This window comes from Chelonia mydas, chromosome 11, assembly GCF_015237465.2.
Source record: "Chelonia mydas isolate rCheMyd1 chromosome 11, rCheMyd1.pri.v2, whole genome shotgun sequence".
NCBI classification, from domain to species: domain Eukaryota; kingdom Metazoa; phylum Chordata; order Testudines; family Cheloniidae; genus Chelonia; species Chelonia mydas.
In genome coordinates this window covers 74827885-74847549 of record NC_051251.2, presented here as the reverse complement: position 1 = coordinate 74847549, position 19665 = coordinate 74827885, and the positions used below count along the sequence as shown (strand labels likewise).

Sequence of the window (19665 nt, the reverse complement as noted above, 5' to 3'; positions counted from 1 at the left end):
CAGCTCTCTTGCACACCATGTAGTGACATTCTGTACCTGCTCTTCACCACAAGCCAGAGCATCTTTCATTCTCTTCATCTGTCAGATCAGAGCACTTCCATCCAGAAGAGTTGTGGGTCAGAAATAGTCACCTTGTACTGGGGTTGTGCCCTGCAGTTGGAGCTCTTTGGATAGTCATTTAATAAATGAGTTGGCAACATTTTACACTACTGTGCTGGGTGACTCTGTTGGTTAATTCAGCCAGCTCTGCAGTGCATTTTGAAGACACTTATGGCCTTTCCTGAGTGGGGGGAGACAACTTCCACAGTGAATAGAGGAGAACATATGTTATGTAATGGAGATCAATCATCCAGCAAATACTAATAAATCCTGTATAGCAGGAGTTCAGTGACTTCTTGTTTGTGGATCATCAGTCAGTATCTTCTCCTAGCGGAGACCAAGGCGTTCCGAGCTATTGTGCAGTGATGTGATTCAGCCTTGTGGCTGGAAGACAGATCGCTGAACTCTCTGCCGGGTGGGGTCTGGTGCCGGGTGATCATCCAGGAGTGGCTTTTTGGAGCAGAGTTTGTTGTCCTGAGTTGTATAAATCTGGGCTTTGCCTGTATACAGTAGTTGTTAAAACTAAATAAATGGGAAGGAAGTGTGGGTTATGTTAAGAAACACAAATGGAGGCCAGTATCAAACGAGCACTAGAATGTAGCTGTTTGTTTAGAGAGACAGGACTGAGGGAGCCTTTTTCCAGCTCTGAGGATGAAGAAATTGAAGTGAGTCAGTCCTAGGGCTCCCCGTGGCAAGATGATGTGTGGATGCAGAGCCCTTGTGTGCTCACACCCAGCTCTGGCTGGGTAAGACAGCTCAGCTCTAGTTTGCATTGGTTTGTCCTGGCAGGTCCGGAATAACCCATGACCAGTCCAAGGCCAACGTGCCCTTCCCCCGGCCTGGTGCAGAGCGGAGTCCTGAGGGTGGGGAGGCGGGTGTTGGAGAGCGATCCCACTCTGCATTAACCCTGTGGTGGCGGATCCTTTCCCGCGGGGCTGGGCCTGGTCCCCCCACTGTGGTTGTTGCAACCTGGCCCATGGTATCACAGCACCACTCAGGGTTGGCCAGGCCACCCCTCCGCCATGCCATTAATCTGGCCCTGGCCTGATGTGTGGAGTCCCAAGGAAGAGCCCCAACCAACCACGTGGCCCTGGATAATCATTAAAGTCTGGAAGCTGAGTAAACCGTGGCCCTAAAACCGGTATGAACCCCATGTCCTGTTTTTGTGGATATGAGGCAAGCCCTTGAAGTTGCATTTGATTAGCACTAAACCCTTCAGAAAATCGGCGGGACTCGGCCGTTTCTTTTTTGGAGGTTAATAGGGGGCTGGCAAATTCAGAATCTGTTGTGGTGAGATGGGTCACAGCGGTGAGGAAAAATTATTTCAAGCAAGGTGAATAAATCCTTTAACTGCTTGCCAGTTACGTAACAGAAGACTTTGTGGCAAATTGGATTTGTGTGCAAGCAGGCTTCATATATTCCCAGGCTACTTGTGCTTCATCACAGCAATTTGCTGACTTCTTAAATTAGGGAGAATACAGTTCAAGAGTCAGCCACCTCATTGCATATTGTGTGCGTAGAGCGTGACCCTTCCAGGGCCCATGAGAACGTGAAGAGCTGGTTCCGCTGCGGCCCACGCAGTGCAGAGAGGAGGCGGTGACTGTTCACTGGTTGGAGAGGGTGGGCTCATTCCGTCCTTCCCCCAAAGCTTTGGCACTGAGCGTTAGTGAGAAGCGTTTGGAATTCACACCACAGAACTCCTGAGAAACGGCGCAATTAAACCCAGAAGTTGTTAGTGGGTGCAGTAGCTGTATTGGCCCTGGTTTAAGAAGTTAGCAAACCACTGTGATTAAGCACAGGCTCTGATTCACTTACCCTGGGAATACATCAGTGCAGGAGAATGGCAATCCGATTCCCTGGACTTGATCCCAATTGAAATGGGAGCTGCGTTTGGTTGTCTTTACCTGCAATTCACACTGTGAACCTTTCCCACCAGCCAGTCAGCTAACAGGGGGATGGCCACTGCCAAGTGGCAACGGATTCTGATAACACACTCTCCCGCAAGCTACCCATGATTGTTTGCTGGTGGTGACTGCTGGTATGTGTTTTACAGGGGGTGATTGCAGATCTGAAAGTGACAGGTGATCGCCAAGCAGCTGATCTCCAGTGTGAGGAACAGGACGAGGATTCGGATGTGGTGAGTGCTGTCTGCCATGGCTTGGTATTGTAGCTGTGGTTTGCTTACACAGGGGGGTGTAGAACTTACCGTGGTTCCAGCTGTCAGCAGGTTGCTTTCTGGAAGTTCATATGCAATTTACCACACAGGATCACCTTTCCCAAATGTCCAAAAAGCATGAGCCTGACCCCAACAAATCATGAGATTGGCCCCAACATGAGCTTTAAAAACATGTAGATTATGTGGTGTGGTTTTGGTCTGCTCTTTGATGTGTGACATCTCTCTTCCCCCCAGGCTCCTGCCATACCAGACACAACTGCTGTTGTGAAATAGCAACACCCAAGGTGGGTGGGGAGAGCGGGCAGTGCAGTGCAGAAAGGATCTCCCATGGGCACTCATCCTTCTCTCTTTGTCATCCCCCCAGTCCCTCAACAAGTCAGATGGTAGCACAGGAGATCTGCCCCACCCCAGTGCTTGATGGATGGGGGTTTGTCCAGGAATTTCATGGAAGACTAGACCCCAGCTGGTGGTATTGCCTCCTGCCATTGCTGATGGGGTGTGTCTTCTCCAGCTGCTCCCCTGGGCGCTGAGGCTTGCCACGATGGAGGAAACAGGCTAACTAGCTACTAGTGTCCAGTGATCGTTGTGAATTTTAGTTCCTAGCCAAAGCCCCCTCTGTGCACTGAACCAGGGTGAAATCCTGGCCCCAGTGATTTATTTGCAAAACTCCCATTGACTTCTATGGAGTCAGGAGTCAAAACCCTTTTGGTTTTTTTATTGAGTCATGTTAGCGAAGGGCCTGTTGCCACTGGTGGGACCAGCTGACTCTTTGGGCTTATAAGTCCTTGTTAGAATCAGCGTGGGTGCAAAGTGAATCCCAGGGCAGGCAGAAATGTGAATACTCAGCACCCAGGAGAAGGATCTCCTTGCTAGGCGATCAAAGGCGGTTTGAGACGCACGCTTTCCACAGGAGAATGCGGGGCCAGCGCTGTCGAGTACCCTAATCAGAACGCTCAGGTATGCCGGATACGTTGTCCGCTGACCATGTCTCCCTCTCTCTCTCCCCCTCCCTTGGAACGATGTAGGCGTCTGGAGATTTTGGAAGTGGAGTTGAAGAAAGGCCCCACCTATCAGGAAGGGAGCGGGTGAGTCTGAGGCCATGGGCCCAAGAGCAGTCCTTTCCGGCTTGGCCTTGCTTTTCCCATCCAGGTACAGGCCCCATCAAAATGGCTAAACACCACACGAGCAGGCAGAGGGACGGGGGCTCTTTCTGTGGGGCCTTCTCTGCCTCCTTCACGGTTATCCTTACTGCTACAGCGGGCAGCAGAGAGCCGGGGGGAGTTGACAGTCATTCTGCCAATGAATGGTTCATCTGCCTAGGTTAAGACGAGTAGTGGCTTGGGGTCCTGATTTCTCCCTTTCCAGCCAGCCCAAAGCGCAGGAAGTAAAAGCCTTGTTGACATAAATTTATGTTTCTTGTGCTGTGCTCCTGGGCCACAGCCTTTATCCTGTGGCTGGTCCCCCCTCTCGATCTTGTGCCATCAGTGAAACCATTGGGAAAGGTGCAAACAGCACGGTGCTTTACCCTGGATCGTGCCAGCTGTCCTGATCACGTCCCCCTGATGCACTGAGCCACAGAGCAGTTCCGTGCCTGTAAGTCAGGTTGTATCACACTTTTTAACTAGTGCATCTGGAACAAAAGCCAACTGGGAATCTGAAAACTGGCGGAGAATCGGAAGAGACTGGTAACTGAATTAGAGCTTTCCTTTGAACCAGATTCCCCGAAGGCTTGCAGTGTTAACTCCCTGGGCTAGGAATTGGCCGTCTATTCAGGCTAGTGTCTAATCCCTCCCCTGCGTGTTACCTACTGCTGTATGGCTGCAATAGAAAGCCCACGCCTGCTGCTGTTCTCTGCGGTTGCCCCGAGCCTCCAGGCTGTTTTAGGAGTTTGTACGGATTGCAAAAACACACATCTGCTCTTAGCAGCCATCGGCCTGATCCACGGGGTTGTAATGGGAAAGCATCGGTAACGTATGTGGTACAGTTACTGTACTACCTGCCCAGGAAAGTAGGGCGCACAATTACCTTATCTTGCTGCCATGGCAGCATGATTCACCCCTGAATTACCATAACGCCCATTACGCCTTGAAATTTCAGTTCTCAAGACCAGATTTTGATTAGCACTAAACCCTTCAGAAAATCAGACCAAGAGTCCAGAGAATTGTTAAGCCTTCTCTTTCCTCCGGATGTGCATTAGCACCTGGAAATTTGCCTTTTTATCATCACGAGTTCAGATTTCAATCCAAACAATGCGTCCGGGTTCTGAAGGATGGGTTTGGCGGGCAGGGGGGACGATGCAGTGCGCTAATGCTTTGGAGCAGCTGAGGAGGGTGGATTTGAAAAGGACATGGCGTTTCCTGCTCGTGGTGTGCTCTGCGGTTGAGTGTTGGCAGTGCTCGTGTTCGTCATTAGTCAGACCTGGCTTGCAGAGCCTCTCCGACAGAACGTCCGTAACTCTGGCCCCAGTGCCGCAGCTCTCTGCCGACTCTCTCCGCGAGCGGCTCTATGCCGACCTACCAAACCCTGCTGTTTGTATTCCCAGTCGCCCTGCAGAGACAGCACAGCTGTGGGAGACAGAGCAGATTGGGTGTTGTCTCGTGCTGCCAAAGAATTGTTTAAGTTCCAATCAGTGAAAGCTGTGCCAAACTACTGCCGTTCCACAGCGTCGGATGTCAGTGAAAGCTTGATTTGAGGTCAGCTGGGTTGCATGGCTTTCAGTAAGGGCCTGACCTGGCCCACCGTTGCTTTACTACCGGTGGTGATGCCTGGCTTATGTGTCCCAGCTCCAGGGGGTGTGCAGGGGTGGCACAAGGAAAATCACAGCACTTTCTGGCCATGTAGGCAGAACACGTTTGAGGTGGAAATCGTGAGGAGGCAGTAATTTTGCAATCCCACAAAGCCGTTTTTAGAGGGGCTTTGCTTGGCTGAACCTCCCTTTCCAAGCGCCCTTTCTGCAGGATCTGCCTAAAGGCAGTGAAGATATGATGACTGGAATGAGTGAAGTATTCCATCGGCATGGCTCCTTGCTGCTGAGGGCAGTGAGGCCTTAGGCTGTGACAGGGTGCCTGGCTTCGCTACCTCGGAGGTTGGCTGGCGCACCAGGCATGCCTCACTAAGGAGATGGCACTCTGGGGAATGTTAGCTGGATGCTGGCGTACGGTAACCTCCCCCGTGGACACCGTTGTTCCAAGGAGGCCATTGCTGCTTCCCTGTAGAGCAGTGGGAGTGCTGGCGTTTTAAATACTCCCCCCACCCCCAGCTGACAGCTGGCCTCCCCTTGAGAGTACGTCCAAACAGCAGCACACCGTGGTGCAGCTAGAGGTCAGTTCCTGCCGATGACAGAGCTCTTGAGGGTACCACGTTTCTGAGGAGAGGGGCGTGAGAGAGATACTTCCCTCTCACTGAGATCCCGCCCTGCCCAGGGGAGACTGCCCTCAGCTGGGAGCCAGAAGACTGAGTTCTGCTCTGACATCTCTCGACTGGTGTTTGTGAGAGCCCTTAGCACTCAGCTGTGCATGGAGCCTTGCCTAGAAGGCAGCCGGTGGTGTTTATTCCCCCATTGTACATGTAAGCCAACTGAGAGGTTGGACAAGTAAACCGGGGTAAGGAGCTGGTATTACCTCTGCATACTGCGTTGGTGAAGCCATCACTGGAATCCCAGTTCGGTCTCCACACTTCAGAAAGGACATTGAACATTGGGGAGGGGTCAGAGAAGAGCTACAAGAATGATTCAAGGTCTGGAAAACCTGCCTAATGGTGAGATCCTGACGGAGCTCCATCTGTTTAGTTTATCCAAGAGAAGTGAAGCAGCAACTTGCTGGTGGTTTGTATGTACCCACCTGAGGAGGAGATCTGTGATGGCAGGCGGCTCTTTAGCAGACACAGGGAGAACCAGATCAGTGGTTGGGAGCTGAAGCTGGACAGAAATCAGGTACCCATTTTGGGAGTGAGGGAGACTCACCTGGGAAGCTTTCCCAGGGTTCTCCATCTCTGGACTCATTAAATCAAGGCTGGATGTCGTTCTAAGAGCCCTGGTCTAGCTTAGCGTGTAGGAGTCGCTGGGCTAGAGTCTCCAGCCTGTGCTCTGCAGGTCAGACTAGATGACCATCGTGGTCTCTTCTGGCCTTGCCTCTGTGACATGCACCCTGTGCGGAGGGCTGCGGAGAGGGGCAGGGAGAAGCCAGGTGTGCCCCGTGCTGGGCGGTCTCCAGCTATATACTCTGCCCCCTTTGTGCGACTTAGTGGAATGAAGGGAGAAGAACAGGACAGGGAAACTGGTGGTGTGGCCTTATGCCTGTGGCCTCTGGGGCGGAGAGCGGGTCCTGCTGGGGTTGAAAGACTGGTACGCCCTACAGCCCAGCCTTTGTTTTCCCACTTCGCCGCTGATGTTTGCTCCCAGAATGCTTTGGGTGTTGAATTTGGTCTGTATGAGATGAGAACTAGGAGTGGGCCAGCTGGAAAACTGTCTCCGGGTCTGTGAAACGCCTGCAGGAATCAGTCCTGTCTGCATTGGAGAAGTCAAACGCAGGAGAAAAGGCAGGATCCTTTCCCTCCACTGGAAGTTTAGTTGAGGGGTGAGCCACAAAACAGGAACATTTCTGCAAGCTCCCCGTGAGACACGGCAGACGTGCTGTTGCCTTACATTTGAACATGGAACGCCGATGCCATCCAGTGACTGGACGGGGTAATGGCTAGAAGTATTTCTCCTGGGCTCTCTTCCAATCCCGTGTGGTACACAGCACCGTTCTGAATTCCCTTTACACACCAGACCTGATCCTGCTGTCCTTCCTCAGGCAAAACTCCCAGGGTGATCAGTTGGCACTTTGCTGGAATAAGGACAGCTGCTTCGGGGCCACCAGCAGCAGCATTTGGTACAAAGTTCAGGGGAAAACCAGGGCTGTTGGCTCACCAGGACACTCAGAGCTTTCTCCTGTCTTTAGTGCACTGTGCATATGCATTTCTGGGGCCCGAATGAGTGTCTTCATGGGTCCCCTTTTAGGCACAAATGTGGCCTTCTCCTCCTTCCAAGCCTGCCCTGGCCCTGCCCGGGGGAAGGCTCTGCTATGGGGTTTTTGTTTCTGGGTGGTTAATGCTGTGTTTTTAAACCCTCTTTACAATGCAGTGTTGCTTTGCAGCACGTATACAAATACTAGCTTGGGCTGTGGAGTCTCCATCCCTGGCAATGTTTAAATCGGGGTTGGGTGTTTGCCCACAAGACCTGCTCTAGTACAAGCAGGAGTTAATTCGGAGCAGTCCTATGGCCTGGGCAATACAGGCAGTCAGGCTAGACGATCACAACGGTCCCTTCTGACCTTGGGGTCTCTGACTCTGTAACTCCCCGTTACTCTTTGTAACCACCTCCAGTAAGCCATGAAGCAAATGTCTATTGTGCTGCTGTCCAGCCTGGAAAGTCGACGGGCCTCACGGGGGGCTGGGCCGCATTGACTGATTAGAGAGTTCTGTTCTCAGGCATTCAAGCTTCTTCCCCTCTCTGGTCTTGCGCAGGGGACCCCAGCTGTGTCGCGGCTCCCGGAACCTCCCCCGGTCACGTCTCCCCCCACCGCTGGGGAGACAGTGGAGAAAGTGAGCGTGGGCTCTCAGCTGCAAACCAAGCAAATCCAAGTGGAAGGACCCCAGCAAGTTTCTACAGCAGGTAAAACTAGCATTTGCCCCTTTGCCACCCAGCCTGTAGAGATGTTAAAAGCAGGGGCGACAACTGCAAATGACCTGGAGCAAGTAGAAACTAGAAATGCCACAAACTTGATTAGCTGGCTTGAGACAGGCAAGTGGAGCCACCGTTTTCTGTGGTGTCCCCGAAGCAGGGGCCCTCTGGGGGTCTGGCAGCTCATGCAGGCTGCTTGGGGGGATGTTCAACATGCCAGTAGCTAAATCCCTGCCAAGTGGTTGGCTGAACCTGTGAGCTCCCTCCATGTCACCGTGCTGGTTGGTCGGGGGGCCACGAGAGCAGGTTGGGGGGCTGTCCTACCCAGCACCTCTCAGATACGCCAGGCTGAGCTCCTGGGAGGGACTTCTCCCATGGCCTACCTGCCTTGTCTGCTGTTCTGCTACCAGCGGGCTGGGGCTGACGCAGGGAGCTCCGCTTCCCTCTCTGTGGGGAAGCCCCAACGCTGCGCTTGTGACGTCACGCGTGGTGTGTGCTCCATTTCGCTTTCTGAGGCAGTGCGGCCTGCCTCTTGGAACTCATTGGAGCCATTGACAGTTAGTGAGATTGTGCCCAACTCCATTTGGAAAATGGGACCTAGGCTCCTAAATCAGTTAGGCCCAGATTTGGAAGGGTATTCCGTTGTTGCTGCATGCAGCATTGCAAGGCCTAAGTCCTTTGTCTAGAAAGATGGAGAGGTGAACAGCCTGGGGAAAGGGGTCCCCCACCGGGGGTCCCCAGCTGTTCTGCCATCAGGCAGCTGGGGGCCGCAGCTAGCATAGGCGCTGTCTCTGTGGGTGCTCCAGGAAAACAACAATGGGTGCTTAGTACCCACCAGCAGCCCCCTTATCAGCGCCTCCCACCTGCCGCGGGCATGCAGGAGCCGCTGGGAGGGAGAGGAGCGAGGGCAGCCACGCTCGGGGCAGGGGTGGAACAGGGCGGGGGCTTGAGGGAAGGGGTGGAGTGGGGGTCAAGCATCCTCCGGGAAAGGACAAAGTCAGTGCCTGTGGCAGTTGGTGCAAGCCCCATTAGTGGGGAAGTGTCGGAGAGCCCCAGACTGCCCAGCCCTCACGCCCGGGTGTCTTCAGCACAACATGCTGTCCCGCACCCCAGCCTGGCCTGAGCAGAGCGGTCAGCGCTGGCCAGCCGGACCCTGCATCCTCCTGTAACCGTATGTGGCTCTTCACTCCAGCCAGGGTTGGTCCAAAAGGTGAAAAGGGGGCCCCGGGAGAGAGAGGTGAACGTGGCCCGAAAGGGGACTCTGGAACCGGCGGGGTTCTAGCAGCCGGCAGCACGAAAGGCGACAAGGTCAGTGGTGGTACCTAGTGCTTCTCTAGCAGCTTCATCCCCGGGCTCCGAAGCACGTTACGAACCTCCCCACGCCCCGGCTCCCGCCTGCAGACACACCAGCGCACTCACCCCTTCCTCCTGCCTCAGTGGGAGAGTCCCTGGAGCCCCTGGCCCGCCGAGCACCCCTCGTGTGCAGTGCAGCGGTGGGGCTCAGCGGGGACAGCCTGGCTTTGATCAGGGGAACGGAGCAGGGAGCCGGTCATGACAGTGTCCAGCCCCTGGCTGTGCAGCAGACCCGGCAGACTGGGCACTGCTGGCGAGGATCTGGCAGTGAGGGGAAGGGGCGATGACAGTAAGCCAGGCAGTAAGGAAGAGCCAACGAAGAAGAGGCCAAGGGCAGGGCGATGACCTGGGACAAAGGGCGAAGGCGCGTGGCGGGGCTTGTCAGGCACAGCTGAACAGGTCCCCCTCCTGCAGCTGGCGATGCTGTGAGGCGCTTCTCACCATCTGCCCGTTCCAGGGCCTTGGTCTGTGTCAGAGCAGGCAGCGAGTCCCTCCCTGCTCCCGGGCTCTGACTGCGGGCCAGCTCCCCGCGTCCTTCAGGCATAGCAGGGCGCCCAGCTGGTGGGAAGCAGCCACAGCATTGGCAGGGCTAGGGCAAGAGAGGCTCTCTTCTCCAGCAAAGCAGCCCAGCCCTGCAAACGCTCGCTCTGGGCAAATCCCAGCGGCGCATCCCCCATGTTTAGGGGAGCAGTGTGTGTGCAGAGGCTGTCCCCATGCATTGTCAGATGAGCGTGATGGGGACAGCCCTGCCTGGTGCCAACAGCCTCCAGGACCCACTGATGTCAGCAGGGTGGCAGGAGCACCCCCGCGGCTGGATCGAGCCCTTCACAACAGCTGTGCGCATGGGGGCCAAGCCGACATCCCTACCTCTCCTAGGGGTGATAATGTCCAGGCTCCAGAGGACTGCATTGCACTGAACTCCCTTGTACGGTGCTGCTCCAGGAAGCAGCTGGCTCAGCTCTAGCCGCGTGTGCGCTGAGGGTGATGTCAGGGGAGCGCGCGCCGTGACTTGCCGGGGGTGCGGGGTAAACAAGGATGCCTGTCGGTGCAATGATGCTTCACTCTTTTATTCTGCAGGGGGAAAAAGGAGACCTGGGCGTTAAGGTGAGCACGGTGACCACGGGGTGTTGTACAGAAGTGGGGTTACAGGCAGGGGGCCCATGCGCTGTACCGACAGGGGCAGATACTCTTGCTGGCTGGCGTTCTCGCTGGGTGTCGGCCCAGGCCCGTGGCATGGCCTTGGGCTGTGCTGTCCACGCTGTTCCCTTGCTGCGGAGACTGACTGGACAAGTCACGTTCCCTGTAAGGCCTGGGGGCGAGTGGTGCTGAGAGGCCAGAGCACCTGCTGGCTTCTCAGGCTCAGTGGGCCGGGAAGCCAGGCCCAGATTCGCACAGGAATCCACCGGCCCTCGTTTGCTGAGTCGGACTCTCGGAGGCAATCGCCCAAGGACCAAATCCCAGGGGCCTTGCTCAGTTCTCACACATCCCTCACTCCCCTGGCTTGGTCCTGGCTTGGCATCTTTGCCTCCCACAAATGTGCGTGTTGAGCGAGTCCCTGTGAGACTGGCCGGCAGGCAGCCCGGGCCACGGCGGGAGAGGGAGAGGGAGCACACACTGATGGCCGCTCGGGGCAGCAGGACCTGGGAGAGGAAAGCTGGAAGTGACGCCAGAGCTGGGCAGAGCACCTGTCTTTCCACAGCAGGTGCCTGGCATGCTGCTGTCTCACAACAGACCTGCTGCCCAAGCTCGCAGCTCATAACCCTCCCCGGGCATTCAGGAGCAGACTGCGTCACAGTCACTGGAATCGCTGGCTTGGCGTGGCCTGTGGCAGTATCCGATACCATAGTGGTGCTGATGGCATTGTCTCAGGAGCAGAGCCTGCTATGTACCAGGCCCCTTCCTGGCGTGTCCTGCTCCAAGGAGCCCTCAGGCCAAGAACAGAGGCTGGGGCAGGGAAATCAGCCAGTTCAGCCTCTGGGCGGGCTGGGAGCACTGGTGTCCAGTGTGATCGGCTGCATGTCCCAGGCTGTGGGGCTGCCTGCGTCAGCATGTGTGCGCAGACAGAGCCAAGCCAGGGAATCCCAGAGGTGCGTCGTTCCTTCTCCATGTGGGACTGGCTGAGGGAACTAGGTGGGCATTTTGTATCACCCCTTGGGCCCATGCTGGGCCCAGCCAGCTCCGCGAGGCCAGAGTCTGGCATTTCCAGGGCACAGCATCAGTGCAGAGTGAGGGAGCAGGGAACTCTGGGGATCCCGGCCATAGGCAGTGCCCGGGCCAGGCTGGGGAATGCGGCTGGTGGCTCATGGTTTCCCCTTTCATCCCCAGGGAAGTGCAGGATTTGGGTATCCCGGCTTGAAGGGGCAGAAAGGGGAGCCAGGTGCCCAGGGATCTCCCGGCCCCGCTGGCCCGCCTGGGCCCCCTGGCTCTACGGTGCAGCGCCTGGACGGCTCTGTGGTGGAGCAGGTCGCCGGGCCTCCAGGACCAACAGGCCCCCCAGGGCTGCCCGGGGAAGACGGCCTCCCTGGCAAGGATGGCGAGCCCGTGAGTAAACCTTCAACCCAGCCAAGCTGGGGGAGCAGGCTGAGGGGCTCTCTGGGATGGGGGCCAGCAAATGCCTTCCTGCCCCAGGAGATGCCAGTGGAGGGCTATTGGGACCCTGTGGTGCTGACTGCAGAGAGCTCCCTCTGTCCAGCTAGGGCCCTGTCATTCTCCTCCCTGGCCCTCCCCACGCAGCCTGGCCCTTTGCATCCCGGCTATGGGCTGGGTCCCGCTGCATTGCATCTGTCCCCTGCTGCCCAGGACCCTGCCTTCCCCCCGCCTCAGCCTGCTCTGTTCCTCGCTCTGTCCCCATCTCCTCTCCCTCTCCACTGGTCCCACCCGAATGAGATTAGAAAGCTCCCCTTTCTCCTTACCACTCCGTGCCCACAAGTTGCCCTGCGCCTCTGCCTATCTCCTTGCTTCCCTCCCTTGCCTCCCTCCCTGCTCCAGGCCTGCACTTCCCACCACCCCAGTTTCCAGTTGTGCCACCTGCCAGAGCTGCTGGGGCCAGCACAGACCCAGCCACCCTTGGCTGTTTGGTCTTGGAGCTGGGGGTGATCTCGGATGCTCATCCTCCCTCCCAGATATGCCGTGGAGAGAAGAGGGGCTTTGACATATTCTGAACCAGGCAGCGCGGGTGGGGCTGCTGAGCTGGGGCAAAGTGTGACAGTAGCCGCAGACGCCCGGCAGAACAGGCCAACGCCCTGGCTGGTGCTGCTGAAACCCTACCAAAGCCCCCAGGGTGCTGGGTGAGAGAGAATGGGGAGTGCTCCAAGGAGCCAGGGGGCAGGGCAGGGCAGCGCAGCGCATCCCCCAGGGCGTGGCCGGGTGGTGAATATCTACCTGTCTCGTTAACACCTCTCCATCTCTGTTGACTCTAGGGTGATCCTGGTGAAGACGGGAAACCTGTAAGTGTCACCGTTTGCTTCCCCCTCGCACTGCCAGTGTGCTGGTGTACGCGTGTGCCACCTGCAGACACTCACGGGACTGGCCACAAGTACTCCTGTTCTCTGAACACAGGATTGGCTGAGTCCCTGCCGTGTAGTGCATGCTTCCTAGTGCTCCAGGCATGCTTCGCTACAGGCCTAGCAGGGTGTTACAGGAACACTGCTTAGAATGCACCTGTGCAAAGGGCCAGTGCTCTGGGGGCGTATTCACAGGACTGGCATGTGTAAGACGTGGGGGGTCACTGTCCCGGTCTGCTCGGCACTGGGAAGGCCTCAGCTGGAGTCCTGGGTCCAGGTCTGGGAGCCACGCGTCAGGAAAGCTGTGGGGAGGTTGGAGAGAGTCCGGAGCACAGCAACAAAAATGAGAAAAGGGTTGGAAACCCTGACCTGTGAGGAAAGCTTGAAGACCTGGGCATGTTCCGTCTTGAGAGGAGAAGACGGGGGGGGGACCTGAGAACAGACGTCAAATACATTAAGGGCTGTTACAAAAAGGATGGTGGTCAGTGGTTCTCCACGGCCACTGAAGGCAGGACAAGAAGTAATGAGCTTCGTCGGCAGCAAGGGAGAGAGAGCTAGAAAGTTTTTCCTAATATCTGACTCTTGGGGTAGGTAAGGTCTGGAACAGGTTTCCAAGGGGGGCTGAGGAATCCCCATCCCTGGAGGTTTTGAAGAACAGGCTGGACAAACAGCTGCATGAGATGGTCTCAGGGGTTTCCTTGGCTGCAGTAGATGGCCTCTTGAGGCCCCTTCCAGTCCCGCATTGCTCTGTGTCTGTCGTGTGACAGAGAACTGCCCCCAGTGTACCCTCTGGGATGCAGTAGGCCCTTGGCTCTAGCTCCCCATCAGTCTCTTTATTTCCCTTTGCAGGGTGATGTTGGGCCCCAGGGATTCCCTGGAACTCCCGGAGAGCCTGGCCTCAAGGGGCAGAAGGTGAGTTCCTGGCACACGGGCATGAAGGGAGGGTCTAACTGGCTCTCTCTGGCCCCAGGCGTGACCTCTTTGGAACCACCCTGTTTTGTGTGCCTAATATGCAGTGGAGTAACAGAGAGCCCGTGTTACAAGTTCTGTTGTCTCTTCTGTGTGCTTAGGGTGAGCCCGGAGTCGGCGCAAGAGGCCCCCCTGGACTGCCCGGACCGCCGGGGACACCGGGCCTCTCTTCCAAACAGGACAAGCTGGTACGTTCCTGGGGGGCCCTTTGGCATTGGGTCCAAGGACCTGGCGCTGACCCTCCTGCTGAGGGGCACAGAGATTCTGGCGCCTGCCATGGCACTGAGCAGCTGGCAGAGCTGACACTTGCTGTGATGTTAGTATGGCAGTAAAATGGAGCAGCTCCACTCTGCAGTGTGAAGGGTGCTCACGGTTCTCCCTACGCGACGCTTCCTTGTTGGGAAATGCCGATCCCACGAAATCAACCCTTCCACCAGAACTTACCCGTTTCATCAATTTTCAGTGAAAAGTTATGAGTTTATTCCTTTCAGTGAGGTCACAATCTTTTGTTTCAATCTTAGATAATAGAGACATTTTGCCTATTCTGTCATGTCATTGTCTAATATGTCCTGCCATTTATTTTATTTTTAATTTTATTTTTATACTATTTTGTTTTGCTAATTGCAATAGGAAATTACCAGTTACAATAAGAGTGGAGTAGACAAAGGATCATTTACCAAACCAATTATTACCAATACCCATTCCAAAACCAATCACCAATTTATAAAATAAGTCTATTATATTGTCATTTATAATATATAAAAGTCAGTGTTTTGACTATTGTTGTCCTGTCACGTCATATTGTATCATATACATTATATGACAGTCAAAACGTTTCACTTTTATAATATATTACAAATGATTCTATACTCTAGCAGAAAAGTTGAGTCAATAAAGTTGAAATGAAACGTTTTGATTAAATGTCATTTCAACTTTTCCTAAATGAAATTTTTGAATTGTGTTCCATGAGAGATTTTGCAATGTCAGTTCTTCACTCGGATTTGGAACTGAAAGAAAACTGGAATTTTGGAATCGGAATCTTGGATTCTGCTATGCGCTCGGTGCTGCCGGAGAAAGCAGGCCGGGCCCCGCAGACGGAGGCGGCGCTCGGCGCTGCCGGAGAAAGCAGGCCGGGCCCCGCAGACGGAGGCGGCGCTCGGCGCTACCGGAGAAAGCAGGCCGGGCCCCGCAGACGGAGGCGGCGCTCGGCGCTGCCGGAGAAAGCAGGCCGGGCCCCGCAGACGGAGGCGGCGCTCGGCGCTGCCGGAGAAAGCAGGCCGGGCCCCGCAGACGGAGGCGGCGCTCGGCGCTGCCGGAGAAAGCAGGCCGGGCCCCGCAGACGGAGGCGGCGCTCGGCGCTGCCGGAGAAAGCAGGCCGGGCCCCGCAGACGGAGGCTGCAGCAAGGCTCAGGGCTCAACACCTTTTCCATGGGGGATATGGCCCTTACGCAGAGGCCAGCCCAAGGTCTGGGCACCTCCTCAGCCCCGCTCAGGCCTTGCTGTGAGTGGGTTCATGCAGCACCTGAGCCTCGTGTTGTCGTCTGCCTGTGGGGCATATCTGCCCTCTGTAGTCAGAGTGCCCTGCTTTCTGTGGCTGGTGCGGATAAGAAACTGCTCTTCCCCACGTCCAGTCTGACTCCCTCGGCCGCTCCGGAGGTGCTTCCTGCTAGTTCAGCAGCGGGGGCCGAGGTCCAGGCCACGGAACCCTTCACTCCCCAGCACCTCAGAAGCGGGCCGAGTCCCTGCTGGCAATGTGTGCCAGCTCCCCGGTGCCATGGGAGTCACGTCTGTGTCCGTGTGCTTCTCTTCCAGACGTTCATCGACATGGAAGGCTCTGGGTTTGGAGGCGATCTGGAAAGCTTCAGGGTGAGTGTTGAAGCGCAGGGAAGGGGGCTGCTCCAGCTGCCTCTTGAAGGCTTCGTTTGCTTAGCCCTGGTGTTGGGTGGTATTCTACAGGCTGCCATGGTGAGTGGCACCAGACGTGGCGTGCCAAGGGACACCAGTCGGCATCTGGAGATGGTGCCGCAGGCGCGGGAGAACGTGTCCACGTGCAGCCAAACATCCTTTACTCTGTTTCAGGGCCCCCGAGGCCCACCAGGGCCCCCCGGACCTCCTGGGGTGCCCGGCCTGCCAGGAGAGCCAGGAAGATTTGGGATGAACAGCACTGAGCTGCAGGGACCCCCCGGCCTGCCAGGCAGAGCTGGCGTCCCCGGAGCCAAAGGCCTACCAGTAAGTGTGGAGGGGAGCATGGGCTGGGAATGGCGATGTGTTCCAGGGCTGTTCCTGGTGCTTGCTGGCATTAAGGGCAGTGCCCCAGCATTTCCCATGGCAGGGCCAGAGCCAGGGCCTTTCGGCCTTGCTCTGGCTGGAGGTGCCGGAGCATGGGGGGGCACGGGGCACTGCTTCTCGTCGGAATTCGGGGTGAGTGGACGCCTGGTGCACACGAACAGCAGCCGTACCCAGGCGCTGCCTTTAGCTTGGGTGGTCAGAGGATGTGGGGTGCGGGGCAATAGAGTGGATGGAGACACCCGAGGAAATGTGTCAGCTTTAGGAGTGGGTTACGGCCCGGGGCTGGGGCGTGGCTGGAGAGGAGCCCAGCGGGGGGTGACGGCCCGTCCCGGGGCTGGGGCGTGGCTGGAGAGGAGCCCGGCGGGGGGCGACGGCCCGTCCCGGGCTGGGGCGTGGCTGGAGAGGAGCCCGGTGCAGGGCGCGGGTGGAGAGGAGCCCGGCGGGGGGCGACGACCCGTCCCGGGCCGGGGCGTAGCTGGAGAGGAGCCCGGCGGGGGGCGACGGCCCGGCCCGGGGCTGGGGCGTGGCTGGAGAGGAGCCCGGCGGGGGGCGACGGCCCGTCCCGGGCTGGGGCGTGGCTGGAGAGGAGCCCGGTGCAGGGCGCGGGTGGAGAGGAGCCCGGCGGGGGGCGACGACCCGTCCCGGGCCGGGGCGTAGCTGGAGAGGAGCCCGGCGCGGGGCGTGGCTGGAGAGGAGCCCGGTGTGCAGTGACTCTCATCGAAAGCTAAAGCAACTCCCGGGCGTGACAGTCAGTGCGCAGCGTGGTGGCCGTGTGCCACGGAGGGCAGCTGGGCCTTTTCCTCTGACATGTAAAGAGTTAATGCAATAAACCAGCATGAAAATGGCAGTTCTGAAATGTTTCCTCCAACTGAGATTACCTCTCTCTAACTTTGCAGGGTCCTGCAGGTCCTCCAGGAGAAAATGGGTCTGCCGGGCAGCCTGGGCTTCGAGGAGAACGGGTACGTGTCCCCTCTTCATGGGTCCTGGGCTGGAACCACAGAGTCTGCCGTAACTCGCTGGCTAGGGGCAGGCAAGAGCCTGGGGTAGCTCTGTCCTGCCCCAAGCCCTGCCTGGAGTCAGAACGAGCACCCTTTGCCTTGGGTACTGAAAAGTATGGGATATATCACAACGGTGGCTGGGGCCGGCCAGGGCATGCAGTCTGTGAGCCGACCGCAGCTGTGTGGTCTTGCTCTGCGTTTGTGCAGCGCCTAACACAACGGGATCCAGGGCCATGCCTGGCCTTCTAGGCGCTCCAATGGTACACATCATACTGCGTCATAAGAAATCCCAGCTCAGGAGCAAGCCTGGCCCACAGCAGGGGTCGGTGGCAAAGTGCTGGAGGGAACTTCCGTGCCCCTGGTGTGCTGAGCGAATGTAACTGACGGACAGAGGGGGCCGGACAGGAGGCATAGCAGGAAACGCAGCTACCAGGGAGTGGAAAATAAAGCAGCCCACACCCCACTCATATGCCCCCACTTCAGCTGGCATCTGCCCAGCACGCCCGCTGCGGATGGCAGCCTGGTGGTAGCCGCTGACTCGGGCTGACATTGGTCCCCGCAGGCTGCCTTGTCCCTGCCCACAGAGAGCAGACCTGCAGCAGGGTACCCCAGCACATGATCACGGCTGACTGGGGACTATGGATGGGGCCTCTGCTCCCAGCGTCCCCTCGTGGACAGAGTGTGGGATGTGCGGCCGCGGTGTGGAGCCGGTGTGAGGCTGCTGTGCAAGCCTGCTGCAGTCCTTCACGGCGTGCCACACCTTCGCTGTCCTGGCTGGAGTCTGTGCACTGCCACACGCCCGGCAGGATCCTTTGTGCTCCACGCATGCTGTGCACCGGGGAGCGAGCGCCCCCAGAAATCGGGGATCAGACCTGCGTTAACTGTGGTAGCTTTCTTGGTGGGGGAAGCTGTTCTGGTCGCTCTTGCGGCTGTCCTGCGTACCCAGGATCGGATCTTGTGCAGGGCTGTGGTAGCTCTGCTGGGGGAAGCGTACCCAGACTTGTAGCTAAGGCCGTGTGAGGTAACACTGTATCCCCAGCTCTGTGTCAAAAAAGACTCCAAAGAAGTGTGTGAACAGGTAACCCACCACAACTTCCAGCTTACGCAGTCCCCCCAGCTGTCCTAGTGTGCCACTGGGCCGGACAGCTCTCCCCTCTGTCCTGGCCTGCAGCACTCTGTCTGACGATTCACTCTCCTTCCCTTCTTGTTCCCAGGGGGACCCAGGTGACCTAGGCCTCCCCGGAGCTCCTGGACCCAAGGTACAGTAACCTCCCCTCCCCCGGAACTGTTCTCTGGCTCTGAGATTACTCTGCCCCTTGTAGTGCAGGAGACTTGGAAACCAGCACCCAGATTCCACTGGGATCTGTCTGCTCTCGTTCAATTGCAGGCTGTACCCGGCCAGGGTGGGTGGAAGGGAGAGCTCATGGCAGGTGTCACAGACAGGCCTGTGACGTGTGGCTAAGTTCAGGAAGAGACGGGAAACGTGACCCATGATGTGCCTCTCGCACGTCTCCTGAGTGGTGGCCGGCAGCGTGGTGCCGGGGCTCTGCCATCTTGTTGCCAGCTCTGTCACTGAATCGGTTTGTGACGCTGACCAGGAAACACTCTGTGCTTCACCTTTCCCGCCTGTGAAGTGGGGACCCTGCCCCCTTACAGTAAAGAGCTTTCCCATCAATGGCTGCACAGCTTCCAGCGTAGCAGCAGGTGTTACATGCTGGCCAGGAGGATACAAGGATACCTCAGACCTCAGCAAGATTGTCGGAGAGCAACGCTCTTTCCCAGCCACGGATCAGCATGGGGGAGGTCTTGGTGCAGGACGCTGTCCCATGTATGTCTGCAGTTTGGCTCAGGGCTCGTCACAATCCTGACTGAGCTTACAGTGTGACTTATGGAAATACTTTTTAACTCATATGCTCAGCGCATTCAGTGCAGTCACTGATGTGGGATAAGGCCCCAATCCTGCAAACACTCGCTTGTGTAACTTTACTCTCCTCTTATGAGCAGAATTCCATGCCGCCCTGAGGCTTCGCACGGTCAGGCCTTCCCCGTACCCGCAGGGCGTCCTTCTGACAGTCACTCTTCGGACGTCTGTGCTTTAAACTGAAACGGGACCTTAACTTTATCTAAACTTTAACAAAATTCCATATGGCAAAAGCCATTTGCTTTATGGCTTCTCTGTCAAGCTGCTAGGTCTCTGTCTAACTTCTTCTTCTTCTTGATTTTTATTTTATTCTGAGAACTGCCACAGCCTAGAGCCACCAAGAAAGCCAAAGTGTAGTTTTCCTAATTGGGAAAGGCTATTCCTGCTGATTTTTTTGATGGATGTCCCACACAGAATGAACTCAATGTAATTTTAAAATATTGGGAATTTTCAGTGCTGCAAAACTGGCCCTGGCGCGCAAGCGCATGGAGTTTTAATAGTAGATAGGGGGCCCTATTAGAAATAGAAATCCAGAATCAAATCCAGGGGATGATCCACATAAGAAGAGGTGTGCTGGCCAACTAGCTTACAGCAGTTGCCATTCCTGAGACAACCATTCCCACATCAACGAGCGGTGCACAGCGATACTTGAATTGGGAGTGAATACAGTGGATCGGTACCTGTATTTAGGCCAT

At 56.7% G+C, this 19665-nt stretch overlaps 1 protein-coding gene across 5 annotated transcripts in view; it reads left to right on the top strand.

Moving 5' to 3' along the window:
• COL18A1 (collagen type XVIII alpha 1 chain) overlaps window positions 1-19665 on the top strand; it is a 239589-nt gene that overhangs the window by 179432 nt on the left and 40492 nt on the right. For all 5 annotated transcript variants that reach the window (XM_043525804.1, XM_037912360.2, XM_037912359.2 and 2 more), the window contains 13 exons: window positions 2153-2236; window positions 3301-3360; window positions 7781-7928; window positions 9130-9245; window positions 10368-10394; window positions 11616-11831; window positions 12710-12736; window positions 13643-13705; window positions 13864-13950; window positions 15575-15628; window positions 15842-15991; window positions 16948-17010; window positions 18264-18308. In XM_043525804.1, coding sequence (XP_043381739.1) covers window positions 2153-2236; window positions 3301-3360; window positions 7781-7928; window positions 9130-9245; window positions 10368-10394; window positions 11616-11831; window positions 12710-12736; window positions 13643-13705; window positions 13864-13950; window positions 15575-15628; window positions 15842-15991; window positions 16948-17010; window positions 18264-18308 — 1140 coding nt within the window. The remainder of the gene's footprint in view (window positions 1-2152; window positions 2237-3300; window positions 3361-7780; window positions 7929-9129; window positions 9246-10367; window positions 10395-11615; window positions 11832-12709; window positions 12737-13642; window positions 13706-13863; window positions 13951-15574; window positions 15629-15841; window positions 15992-16947; window positions 17011-18263; window positions 18309-19665) is intronic.